Below are 13,048 nucleotides of genomic sequence, written 5' to 3' on the forward strand. Positions count from 1 at the left end.
ATCAAGAATGGAGATGGAGCGTACTCACTTCTGTCCTCAGATTAATTGCCAGGCATCTTGTGCATACAGACTCACACACACTCACTTGTGTTTTAGCATTTCAGACTGGCACAAATGAACGGGGATTTGAGTGCCAGCCTAGGGCACACATCCACAAAAACACACACACACACACACACAGACTGCGGACACTGTGCAGTGAGCTGTAATGATTTGAGCCCTGTGAGGTAGAATTTACAAGCTGAGATAGTGCCATGATTTCATAGGATCAGAGTGACGCAGTTCAAAAGATTCATTCGGTTATTTAGTTCTCTCTTCTCTCTCTCTGAATCTTATTCTGCTATGGTCTTCGTTACTTTCTCTCTGTCATCCTTGGTTTGCACTTAGAGAACAGTTTCTATTCTAGTTCTGTCTCATGACTCTTGCTTCAGGTATGCTGCCTAGCTGCTGAATTTCTTACCAAATATTACCCTGTATTACCCTGCGCCGGGTCGTTATTCAGACTCTAAAAATAGCTGTAATCTGTACCCTTTGGAGCAGAGCCTCTCTCCTTTGTTATGAAGCTGTGTTAATTCTCCTCTTTGGTTGCTGGATTTATGCTGTATCACTCTGTCTCAGTGTTGCTTGAGAAGTTCAGAGCTAACTGGGCTTTCCATGGCATGGTAGTTGATGTGGCCTGACTGCAGCCTTGGGTAGATGTGTGTGCATGCACATGTATGTGTCAGCTTATGATTGTGTATTCTGCAGCCCACTCTTTCTCAAGCTGCTACTGCAGCTACAGGAAGAATTTATAGCAACTTCTCTGAGTCTGAGAAGATCTACAGTCTGAATGTGTGTTTGAGTGTATATAGTATATATGTGTGTGCGTGTGTGTGTGTGTGTGTGTGTTTCATACTTGGATTCTTACTGTGTGTGCTTGTCTGTTTCTATAGAACTGGGAACGATGTGAGAAGGGCATTGATGCGTCACTGGAGAAACTGAGGGCCTTCAAAAGGAAGCTGTCTGTGCCGCTGCCTGACCACCATGAGGAACTACACTCAGAGCAAATTAGATGCAAGGTGAGGAGAACAGAACACACACACACACACACACTCTCACTCTAACTATTCATCATCGCTCATATTAATTCATTATTTTTTTTGCATCCATGTATAGACACACCTTACTCACATCATGTACATAAACACACTTGCTCTCTCTTTCCTCTGCACACTCTCTCTCTCTCACACACACACACACACACACACATACATACACACACACTCACAGAGACAGACCTGTCCTCCACCTACCCCTTTAATCTGGCTATGGGGACAAACAGATAAACAAACAGACCAGCAGCCAAAAAAAAACAGATCTCATCTTTTTCTATCAGCTGCTGTTTCATTGTGTGACCTTGTTTGTTCAAATTTCAGACTGTTGGTGTATGCTTTATCCTGTGGGGGTGTAGCATTTCAAGTCTGGTGCTTGGTATTTTTGTAGTCTTGCACATAATTTGTTTTTCTGTATTAAACTTAAAAAAAAACAGTAAAGAATTATCAGTATGGCTCAGGCAGTATTAATGCCAGGATGTTGCTGGAATGTACAAACAGGGATGCTCTTATTTTCTTTATTTGCTCACACAGCAATCATCTAATTTTTGCGTGAAAAGTCATATTATGTTTCCCTGCGGTTTAAATTAACCACTGGACGCTGTATGCAGTCATCTTTCATGCATGACACGTCCCCAGCTCCTCAGGGAGGAGGAGGGCAGTGAGAGGAGCTGCACATAGTTAGCATCAGCTGAGGAAGGGAGAGGGGGTGGGGAGAGAGAGAGAGAAAGAGAGAGAGTGCCTGCGCATGAGAGTGAGCGAGAAAGAGAGAGCATCCCTTCTTGCTGTGGGGGTGTGTGTGTGTGTGTGCATGTGTGTGCATTTCCTTTTGTGTGCGTTGCGTAATGGAGACATTCTCCGGGTCCACAAATGATTACACCGCAGCAAAGCTGTCACAGTGACGGAGGAGGAGGAGGAGATGCAAGGTTAGATGCATTACCTTATCCTGTTTTTAACCTTGACTGTAGCTGATGTATTCTTTGACTGTAACATGTTACTGATATTTTTATGATATTTTCAGAAAACCAAAATCAAATCTTGGCATTTAGAAGAAATCTTTTTGAGATGTGCCTTGCTGTGATATGTCAGTTTGCTGTTGTATCTGAGGGTGCAGCTGCTGCATTGAGCTTTAACCATCCTGCTCTGTTGTTTTCCTGCTTTATTGTGGCTATTTGTGAGTGGAAAAATCCCCCTTGACAGGAGAGCAGCTTGCATTTAAGGCTGTGGATCACCTCTCTGTGTGTTGTACCTAATTTCTTGTCACTTCATGTGGATGCAGGAATTGGAGAGCAGTGTTGAAGGCTGGACTGATGACCTCACTTCCTTGTTCCTGCTGAGGGACTCCTTGGAGGGCGTGGTCAGTGCAGATGACATCACTGTCCTACAGGAACGCCTCCAGCTGCTACAGCGCCAGTGGGAGGAGGTCTGCCACCAGGTATATACTCGTGATACTCAGTACACGTGGTTGTGATGTTTTTTTCTTGGCTGTTTCAAAAGTGCCAGTGTTAGTTCATTTCCCCTATCAAAATGCTTTCTCTGTGTAATATCAGAGAATTTGTGGTTTTGTCTCCTCTCTCTCGCTCAGACAAACTGGATTTAATTAAGCTGCCTCGTGCTCTCAGCGTAACCAAGTTAGTTTAACCATGCAGAGAACATAAAGAGAGACCATATCTATGTTAAAAAATGTTGGCTGGAGCAGTGTGCATGTTTTCATGCAGTGCCCATCCTCACTGAAGATCGACAAAGCTAACAGCCACGGTACATTTGATAGAGTGAGTGCTCAGCTGTCGCTAACTTTCCACATCCATAGCCAAACACTTCAGGCATCAGAGGACCAATAGTGTTAGTGTGAGTTGGGGGTTATTGTGAATGGCTGTTTGTTTTTTAGCTCTCCCTTTTTGACTGTTTTTGTCATCATCCTTCTGTATTCCATTGCTACATAATTTGTCTCACCCATGTCTTTTTTTCCCGTCCTCTCTCTAACAATCCTCTCTCCCTGTGTCCCCTCAGCTTTCCCTGCGCAGACAGCAGGTGAGCGAGAAGTTGAATGAGTGGGCCGTGTTCAATGAGAAGAACAAGGAGCTGTGTGAGTGGCTCACACAGATGGAGAGCAAAGTCTCTCAGAATGGAGACATCAGCATTGAAGAGATGATTGAAAAACTGCGCAAGGTGAACATGAAATGCACATATGCAGAAATGAATGAACACACATCTATTCATTTACCTTGGATTGCTCTAAAAATGATGCTACACTTGGTCTTAATCTGGCCTCATCTGTAGCCCTAATTCACAGTCGCATGAACACAGCTCCTTGAGTTAACCTGCTCGCTGTTTCTCCACCAGGACTACCAGGAGGAGATCAGCGTAGCTCAGGAGAACAAGCAGCAGCTGCAGGTTATGGGTGAGCGCCTGGCCAGGGCCAGCCAAGACAGCAAGGCGGCCGAGATCCAACACAAACTCAGCAAAGTCAGCGAGCGCTGGCAACACCTGCTGGACCTCATTGCTGCCAGGTGGGTGCATGAAACTCTCTCATGAACAGGTGGAGACTTGTTGTTTGATAGTAAGAGCTTGTGTTGTCTCTGTGAAGGTGGAAAAGGAAATTTCTGGCAAGTTGGAAATATGTCTGCACTTGATCCTACACATCCCACCATGTATCACTCCTCCTAGTGGAGAAGGGTTTATATTAGTAAAGGCATGCCTTGGCCTGGTTCCGTTTCCATGGTACCCCCCCCCCCCGACACTCCAGCAACACGTGATGGGGAATTCACTTTCCCACAATGCTGCTGAGGCATTTCCTGAGCTCCTTACTGGTGTCAGTGGGGCTTCCACTTAGTGGAGCTGCAAACCAAGCAGAGAGGTCACATTCCTCATAACTCCTCGTTTCTTCTCTTCTGTCTCTTTTCTAACATTTGGCACTCTGGACGTTTCTGCTCACCAGAGTTGGAACCACTTTTCCTCTGACTGACTCAATCCAAAATACACTGTGAAACTGCTGTAGACAAGTTAGAGACACAGGATCAATTCTCATTTTTATGTTGATTTAAAGTAGGAAATGAAAACTCTCTTTCTGTTTGTTGGGAATTGAAAGTGACCTGATCCAAACTTTGACTCTCACTACCTCAGCTACCCCTCCCCCTTAGCTTTTTTCTGGCTGTTTCCCTCTGGGACTGTCCTGGAGGAGGGAGGAAAGAGAGGACAGGGTCTGACCTCATACAGACAGCTGCACTCTCTTTGCCTCTTATATCCGTTCCTAACTAAAAAAAAACAAGTACAGAAACTTTGCAGCTGTCACAGAGAGCAGCGAACCTCACAATGTAGTGTTTTCTTTAGTGTTGTTATCTTGTGGAAGAATTTATTAACCATTTGTGGAGCTTTTATTTTCGGAGGAAACAAGGACCTGTTTTTATTCTCCTGCAAACATTTTATCGGGAAACCTTTCCTCTTGTTGTGCACTGTCCACTGAGGTTTACTCACATGGAGCCTGCAGCCTTTGCTTCTGTTCTCACTCCCACTGTGTGTATTTGGTGTCTGATATTCCAACACAGGCCAGCTCTGCAGCACATGCCTCTGACTGTAAGTCTCTTTTTAGAAACAGCAGCACTTGTCACTCTCAGGCCGTCACACACACTCTCACACACACACACACACACACACACACACAAATGCCTGTTAGGAGTCCTCTTTTTTTAACCTTGAAGAGAGCAACAGTCGATAAGTCACAGTTGTGCCACCCCACCACTACCTGCTGCTGGCCCTGCCCCCCTTTTGCATAGACAAGAGTTTAAAGAAAATCCCATGTGGAGCTTGCAGACGAAAGAGAAGAGTGTTTGGATCGACACTGTAACGCTTCCTGACGTTAACGTTGTCTTTGGGAATTCCTGCACCCCCATGGTTTTGGATTTAGGGACGGATAATATGGCAGGATGCTCGAGTGAGGAGGATCTGCCAGACTGCGACTGCGATGTTAACAGGCAGGACAAACTCAAGAATTTATGTTGAAGTTGTCAGTGTTCCCAGCAACAGGGAGGAGATTTTCACATGAGGCTGAACAATAAGTTCCAGACAGGTTAGACAATAGCAGGCATGTTAATGTTAGTGTGAGTATAGCATAATTTTCCTGATTGACATGGTAACCGACTTGACCTGATGCAGTGAAGCTGCACTGCATCATGTGTAAAGCAATGCAGTTTTTGCCCTATAACTACTGTGTCCTACAGTATACATTGCGACATGCTCCAGGTTTAGGAAATTTCAAGACGGTATGTGCAACTGATACCATGCATCTAATGTCACAACACATTCTAACTGCAGGTGGTGCAGTGGAGTAGACTCTGTTGAATGTGTCTATTGTTAACAGATTATTTTTGTCTTAGGTTTGTTTATGTAATAAGGAGCAGCCACCGCCTTCATTCTCATCAAGTTTGACAGTGAGAGTCACATTGCTTTGCAGGGTGAGGTGCTGAATGTTAAGCATGCTGCACAAACTGCTGTAAGAGCTAGGATGTTGGCTAATTTAAACATGATTCACATATTATAGATAGCAGTGGTCGGAGTTAGGAAATGTCTGGCGTCTGCAGCTGCAAAATGGTTCTCAGTTGGTGTGTAGGGGTCAAATGATAATTCTCATACTCTTACTCTTCTGCTCTGTTTGGCTGAACATGTCACACAGGAGCTCTTTGTTATTTCGGGTCCACCAAAAGAGTGATTTCTGTGGTATTCAGACCTAGAAGTTTTTTTCCTATATCAAATTCACGACCAGAAATGTGTTGACTATGTGTGTCTGGTGAATGAAAGCATTTTCCTGTCTTGTCATGTTATTTGCAGCTCTACAAAAATCAACAGAAAAAACATCAATTCTATGAAAAGAAGACACTTTGATGAAAATGTTTAATTTGACATTTTTATGCATTTCAACAACCTTTCATGACATTAACAATGATATAAGCTCAGTCTTATGGTATGTTGTTACACTAACTGAGCAAACTGTGCAAGAATCTGTCAACAAATTTTCTCCCTTACCAGACTGTCTCCCTTTCTGTTTACAGTTGTCCCATGTGTTGAGTCTGATTTTGTTTCTCTAACAGGGTGAAGAAGTTGAGGGAGACCCTGGTCGCAGTGCAGCAGTTAGATAAAAACATGAGCAGCTTGCGTTCTTGGCTGGCTCACATCGAGACAGAGCTGTCCAGGCCTATCGTCTACGACACCTGTGACAACCAGGAGATTCAGAGGAAACTCAACCAGCAGCAGGCAAGTGGAACCACACACAAGCAGTCCGGGGTTAGAAAAATGCAAAGCAGAAAGAGGCCATATGAGGAAATCATCATTAACCAGCAAATCCTCGGGTTCAAGAGTGTTTAAGAAATTTGCATCAGTTGACCAACATCCTGTCTTGCACAGTTTCTGTATTCACAGACACACACAGGCACATTGTATATACAAGTATGTGCTTCTCTGTAAATACTAAATAATAGCAGAACAACATGACTCAAACAGAGTTGGTGGAAAATGAGTGACACTGAAGCACATGAGGAAATCATAGCATGACTCATGCATACATCTCTGCTGTTTGTTTAAAACTAGCCTACAGTAGATACCAGTGTACTTCCTGCTGCCAAAATGCCACTCTAAATCAGGACTGGATTCTGAGAACTCACTGACGTCCTTTCTCTCCAGTACACAAGCATTTAGTTTAACCAGGCTGACTGTGTTCTTACTGCATACTGTTGGGAGGCATTTGCCGAACTGCGGGGGAGCAGACATCATCCAATCACACACTCTGCAACTTAAAGCAACAAGTTTTAAGTGAAATGCGGTTTTAATTTAGAGAAATACAGAATGCTACACATGCAACCTTTAAGTGCTGCTAAAATAAAGTTGTTGTTTTCACTGATTTTTAGGAGCTGCAGAGGGACATAGAGAAACACAGCACAGGTGTGGCATCCGTGTTGAACCTGTGTGAAGTGCTGCTCCACGACTGCGATGCCTGCTCCACTGAGACAGAGTGTGACTCCATCCAGCAGGCGACCAGAGGGCTGGACAGACGCTGGAGGAACATCTGTGCCATGTCCATGGAGAGGAGGCTCAAGTCAGTGCCTCTTGGATAAATTCAGTCTTACATACTGTGTTCACATGCCTGCACATTCAAACAATGTTAGCCTGTGCTATTTTGTATGTGTTTAAAGAATTGCAAAGTTACATGTAGTAATAGATCAAAAGCCTGGTTGGCCTGTTTCCTCAGGCCAAGTGTTTCCTCAGACATGAGTGATTTTTCCTTGCAGGATTGAGGAGACATGGAGGTTGTGGCAGAAGTTTCTGGATGATTACTCCAGGTTTGAGGACTGGCTGAAGACATCAGAAAGGACAGCAGCCATGCCAAACTCCTCTGGAGTTCTTTATACTGGTTGCTAAAGAGGAGCTGAAGAAGTTTGAGGTGTGTTTATTTCACTTTTCTTAACAGAATGTGGAGTAAAAGACAGCTGCTGATGTACTGTGTTTCTGAGTTGGTAGCAGTGTGCAAGTGTGTGAATAAGGAAAATGAACACAGTGCCAAAAGCATGGCTGGTTATAAATGTAAAGTTTACATATGTGCATGCTTTGAAGTTTGAAAAATTCCTGTTAGACATTTAAATCCCTTCTTCTGAGCAAAATGTATATTTAAATGGAGAAAGTCACTGCAGGGTAGAGAAAACAGAGAAAGAGAGAAGTGTCATGTTACTGAAACTCTTCAGCACTGCTCTGCTCAGCTGCTGCAGTCCATCACTGCGCACGTGCACAGTGCTGCTACCTCACACTCTGGCCTTGGCCATTACCAACTGCCCTGCTTCTGCCTGACCGAAAAGCTATTTTCAGTTAAACATAAAATGTCATAACATACTTCAAGTATTTCAAGGGTCAGCTCTACTTCTTGTTAAGTGTTTGTTTTCTTTGTGCATGCAAAAAATGTCTGAAGCAAAAATGTAACATTGCATGTAGAGGTTCGAGGCAGTGTGTCTTACTCAGAGCTTTAATTTACGTGTATATGTGTGAATTGTCATTGCAGGCCTTCCAGCGTCAGGTGCAGGAGTGTCTGACCCAGCTGGAGCTCATCAACAAACAGTACCGTCGTCTGGCCCGCGAGAACCGCACTGACTCCTCCTGCCGTCTCAGAGAAATGGTGCATGATGGGAACAAGCGATGGGACAACCTGCAGAAGAGGGTGGCTGCCATCCTACGCAGACTCAGGGTAACATCTCATTGTGAAATAATCAAACAGCTGATGAGCACTTAAAAGCTCTTATTCCACTATTCCCTGTGGCCACAGGCAGTATTCATAAATAATAATCTACTACATCACTCTGCACACATTTAAATTCATTAGGAAACAAACTGGTTAATTTAGGATGATGAGAAGACACAGGTAAATTAAGGATTGTTTTGTTTTTGTGCAGCACTTCATCAGCCAGAGAGAGGAGTTTGAGACAGCGCGAGACAGCATCTTGGTGTGGCTGACGGAGATGGACCTACAGCTCACCAACATAGAGCACTTCTCTGAGTGTGACGTACAGGCCAAGATAAAACAGCTCAGGGTGAGACAACAGACACAATGTTTGAATACTGTGTAGATTAAATATTTGGCTCTTAGATGACACAACAACCCAACATGGTGCTTAACACAGTCCACATAATATAGTTTAAAATGGAAACTCTGTGTATCAGTACAAAGCATCAGTTAATATCTACCCTATTTTTGCTGAAACTGTTTTTTGTTATTTTTAACATTTTACTGAATACATGATTAACTGAGTACTTTTAAAAAATGACCGATGGATTATTCAGTAACGAAAATGATGATTAGATGCAGCCCTCCTTCGCTCTGACCCCTGCTATGTTTGTTTCTCAGGCGTTCCAGCACGAGATCTGTCTGAACACGGGGAAGATCGAGCTGGTGTTCAGGCAGGGCGAAGCTCTGATCAAGAAGAGCGAACCTCTGGATGCAGCCGTCATCGAGGAGGAGCTGGAGGAGCTGCAGAGATACTGTCAGGAGGTCTTCGGACGAGTCGAGCGATACTACAAGAAACTCACTCGTCTGCCTGTGAGTACAAACACACAGACGACACATTGTCAACAGCTGACTCAGGGAACTCGCCGCGCTCTGTAAACACATTACAGAATGTACGCTACAGCTGTCCTCCTTCGCCTCCTGCGACACTATGTGTCTCACATAGTTTCACACTGACAGCTGGGAAAGAGCGGAACACACACTCAATGTTATATTAGCATGTTAACAGTCAATACAACACACACACTCACCTCACGGCGCCTCACAACCTGCATTCTCACACTTCTTAGTTCCACATAGTTTGAAATCTGATGACTGTTACAGTGTCTGACTTTCAATTTTCTGTGTTTTCCTCAGCTGGCTGACGACGAGCTCGACGGTTCAGACAGAGAGCTCGACATGGAAGAAGGCGGCGACCTCTCCGAGCTGCAGTGGGGTGACTCCTCTTTGCCCCGCGCATCCAGCCGCCAAGCCTCGGGCACGGCCACCCTCATCCGGGCCGACCGCTCGGGAAGGGACACCCCGGCCAGCGTGGACTCCATCCCGTTAGAGTGGGACCACGACTACGACCTGAGCAGAGGTCTGGAGAGCCCTGGAGGACGAGGCCACGGGGAGAGGAGCAGAGGGCAAGAGGAGGAGGATGAGTATCTGAGGACAGCTGCCACAGTGCTGTCAGGTTGGTCCGACTTTACAGACTGTTTGATGGATCATTGACTTAATTTGGATGTAACTATAAAATGTTTTGGTAATGCCTTACTTTATAGGACTGTAAAAGTATCTCTGAGGAAGTTTCTGTGAGGGAACCATATAATTTAGTGTTAATTTTAGTGCTAGTTACACCCTCTTTGGCTCATTATTTTGAAACAATAAATGAAAACCTTGATGAGGAAAAGTAGAAATGTTCTGCGCAAACTTTCATTTAAAAAGTAAGAGCCAAAGAAACTTCATAAAAACAAAATTCAGAAAGCACTGAGATGAGGTGAACATCCAGATCCAGCAAGAGGATATCAGTGCCAACTCTTTGCCTATTAAGTGATTAGCAGAGATGTCACATTCAGTCATGCCTACATTATAAGCAGTATATGTTGTATGTCTGTCTTCCCAGATGTAGTTATCCCAGAGAGCCCAGAGGCCTATATAAAACTGACTGAGAACACACTGAAATCGTCCTCTGGTAGGCAACAGCAGCTCTCTGATGCTGATCAGGAATGCCACAGCAAGAGTTAGAAGAGCATGAACTACAACTAAAACAGGCTTTTTTAACAGATGCCTACCACCACACTAGGACACCTCATCAAAGCTGCATGTCCCGTCATCTAGAAAAGTCTTTGTGTATCTCCTTGCAAAGATCACACCATTGCATGCTGAGGTCTTACTCACTAAATGCCACCCTCAACCACTGCATTTTTGTTTTTCCCTTTAATTTTTGTCCTCCATTTCACAGCTAATATCACTGTTTCACTTGAGTTCAGTTTTTTTCTGTCACGATGTGCCCTCATTTTGTATATCAGACTAATGCATGCCATAAGACCATCAGTCTACACCAGCTGCCTGCTAACGAAAAACTTTAAAACTTTTCCATCAAATATTTTATCCCTCCTAGTTTTGATGACTCTGCTGTGTCCTCTGTGCAGGTGAGCCAGGCCACTTGGAGGCCAGTCTGAGACAGCTGGATCAGGCTCTGGATGCAGGACGGTATCACCTCCAGCAGAGAGAGGCCAGCGCCAACCGCCCCAGCCCCGACATCGACTCCACATACATGGGCTACGTGAGTCCTCTTCATTTTTATCAACATTTCCTGCCTTAAATCACACTCTGACGTGTGATAAGTACATCAGTCTCTAAAATATAAATTGTCACATAGAGAGATGGTCCATATTGTACAGATTTACACAAAGGAAATGTATCATACCAAACAAATCTAGTAAGCTTGGAGTATAACTAAAATGTTTTTGTTGTTACTTTTCCTAATAAATAATGAGGATTGTTGCAACAACTGTAAGTTATAGACCTTCCATAATCAGGAATTTGTGCCTGATTAGGGTTAACCCTATCACTGGTGTGCTAAAACCGACTGTAGAAACTATATTGGTATAATCATGATCAATGTTCTATGTTACATTTTCTTAAATCATGTTTTGAAACATACATACAGGGTTTTGTAGATTTTTTTCATCCAAACATATTCTCATTTACATTTTTAATTGTCATGTCTGTAGCTGTGTTTTCACTGACGCCTGCCAGTTTTATTCAGACATTATTTTATTCTTTAAAGAGTTTTAAAATGATTTTTAAAAAAAACTTGTATGTTCCAGATGCGTCTGATGGGAGAGTGTCGAGGCAGCATAGACGTAGTGAAGAGAATGGAGGGAGAGCTGACTGAAGACGAGGATGACACGCCGGGACTCACTAACCCAACCAGCACAGACACTCAGAGCGCAGGTCAGTTACACACTCACACACACTCACATATCACTTCCACTGCAAACAGACAGATTACCTCCTCCTGTAAATACTCTGTGAGCTGCATTAACCAGAACTATGAACCGTTCTCCTCCAGGTGTGATCGAGCGCTGGGAGCTGATCCAGGCTCAGTCCCTGAGCGAGAAACACAGACACAAACAGAACCTCCAGCAGTGGCAGCAGCTGATCTCAGATCTGCAGACCATGAGGGCCTGGCTGGGTCAGTCTGAGGCTGAACTCAGCCAGCTCCGAGGGCTCGACCTCAGCACCGACATACACACCATCCAGCAGAGAATTGAGAAGCTCAAGGTCAGTGTGCTGCATGTGTATCTGTTTAAGTTATTGTGTTAGATCAGCAAAAGTTGGACAGGAAATTATATATCTTGTCTATAACTGATATTAATTTGTCAGCCAAAACCCCATCTAATCAAATGAACCTCTTTCAAGTTGTATTTTTTTCTATGATAATTTAACATCTTGAATTTGGATATTGCAACCACCATTGCAGCAGTTTCAGTTATTTTGAGCATGTGTTCCTGTGTCTGTATCAGTCCCTGTACAGTCTAATTTCAGGACCCCACTGGCCTTGTTTTAATGTCCTTCTTCATGTGCAGGGTGCTAACAGTTTAGCTCACCCTCACGCACTCAAACACACACTAACACCACAACGCACAACCATTCTAGCTGTTGCTGCCTGTAAAACATTACAGCAAGATATCACTGTTCTATAATTACAGTCCTCTGAAGCCTAATAACTTACATCAAACATGTCCCCACCACCTCAGCCTGATCGTGCTGCACTCTCTCTGTTGGCACCTCATCTATTCTTACCTGTCTCTGTCTTGTAGCAACATAAATTCTGGCGTGGCTCATGGTTCGGTGTCATCATAGATAACCTTTTGCCCAACATGTGTAGCTGCTGTCCTGAATACTTCCCTCTCTTGCTCTCAGGAGCTGCAGAAGGGGATGGATGCCCACAAGTCTGAGGTCCTGTCCATCAACCTGAGCAGCGCAGACTTCCTCCAATCAGAGCCCGACTCTGAGGAGGCCTGGGAGCTGAGGGACAGCCTGAAGGAGATGAACTCGCGCTGGGATCGGCTCGGTGCCTCACTGGAGGACTGGAGGGAGGAGCTGCAGAGGGCGCTGATGCAGTGCCAGGTACAAAAAACACAGTAATAGACATGCCAATTTTTTTGTTGTACCTGCTTTTGCACAAAGCAAAAAAACTTTCTTTGTATACATATCAGTAATGCTTTATGGAGAATAAGAATATCATAAGAATGTTTCAGCAAAGCAAATTTTAAAACATGCAGAAATTAAAATAAAACACATGCCATGTCTTGGGGTACAAGTCTTTCATCTCCTTATAAATGTACACAAGGTTTAACAGGGATTTGTTCTATCAAACTGTACCCACTGTGTGATTATTGTCTCTGCAGAAAATGGATAAACGAAT

At 44.0% G+C, this 13,048-nt stretch overlaps 1 protein-coding gene across 1 annotated transcript in view; it reads left to right on the forward strand.

The window, feature by feature from the left end:
- syne1a (spectrin repeat containing, nuclear envelope 1a) overlaps positions 1-13,048 on the forward strand; it is a 116,622-nt gene that overhangs the window by 98,762 nt on the left and 4,812 nt on the right. Inside the window, 17 exon segments of the mRNA XM_051071859.1 lie at positions 933-1,058; positions 2,371-2,526; positions 3,102-3,260; positions 3,435-3,601; positions 6,176-6,338; positions 6,989-7,176; positions 7,370-7,490; positions 7,492-7,521; positions 8,131-8,313; positions 8,519-8,656; positions 8,971-9,162; positions 9,487-9,805; positions 10,235-10,303; positions 10,764-10,897; positions 11,445-11,571; positions 11,690-11,901; positions 12,544-12,750. Of these exon segments, the coding sequence (XP_050927816.1) occupies positions 933-1,058; positions 2,371-2,526; positions 3,102-3,260; positions 3,435-3,601; positions 6,176-6,338; positions 6,989-7,176; positions 7,370-7,490; positions 7,492-7,521; positions 8,131-8,313; positions 8,519-8,656; positions 8,971-9,162; positions 9,487-9,805; positions 10,235-10,303; positions 10,764-10,897; positions 11,445-11,571; positions 11,690-11,901; positions 12,544-12,750 (2,691 nt within the window).

This window comes from Lates calcarifer, linkage group LG7_1, assembly GCF_001640805.2.
Source record: "Lates calcarifer isolate ASB-BC8 linkage group LG7_1, TLL_Latcal_v3, whole genome shotgun sequence".
In the NCBI taxonomy this organism is placed as follows: domain Eukaryota; kingdom Metazoa; phylum Chordata; class Actinopteri; family Centropomidae; genus Lates; species Lates calcarifer.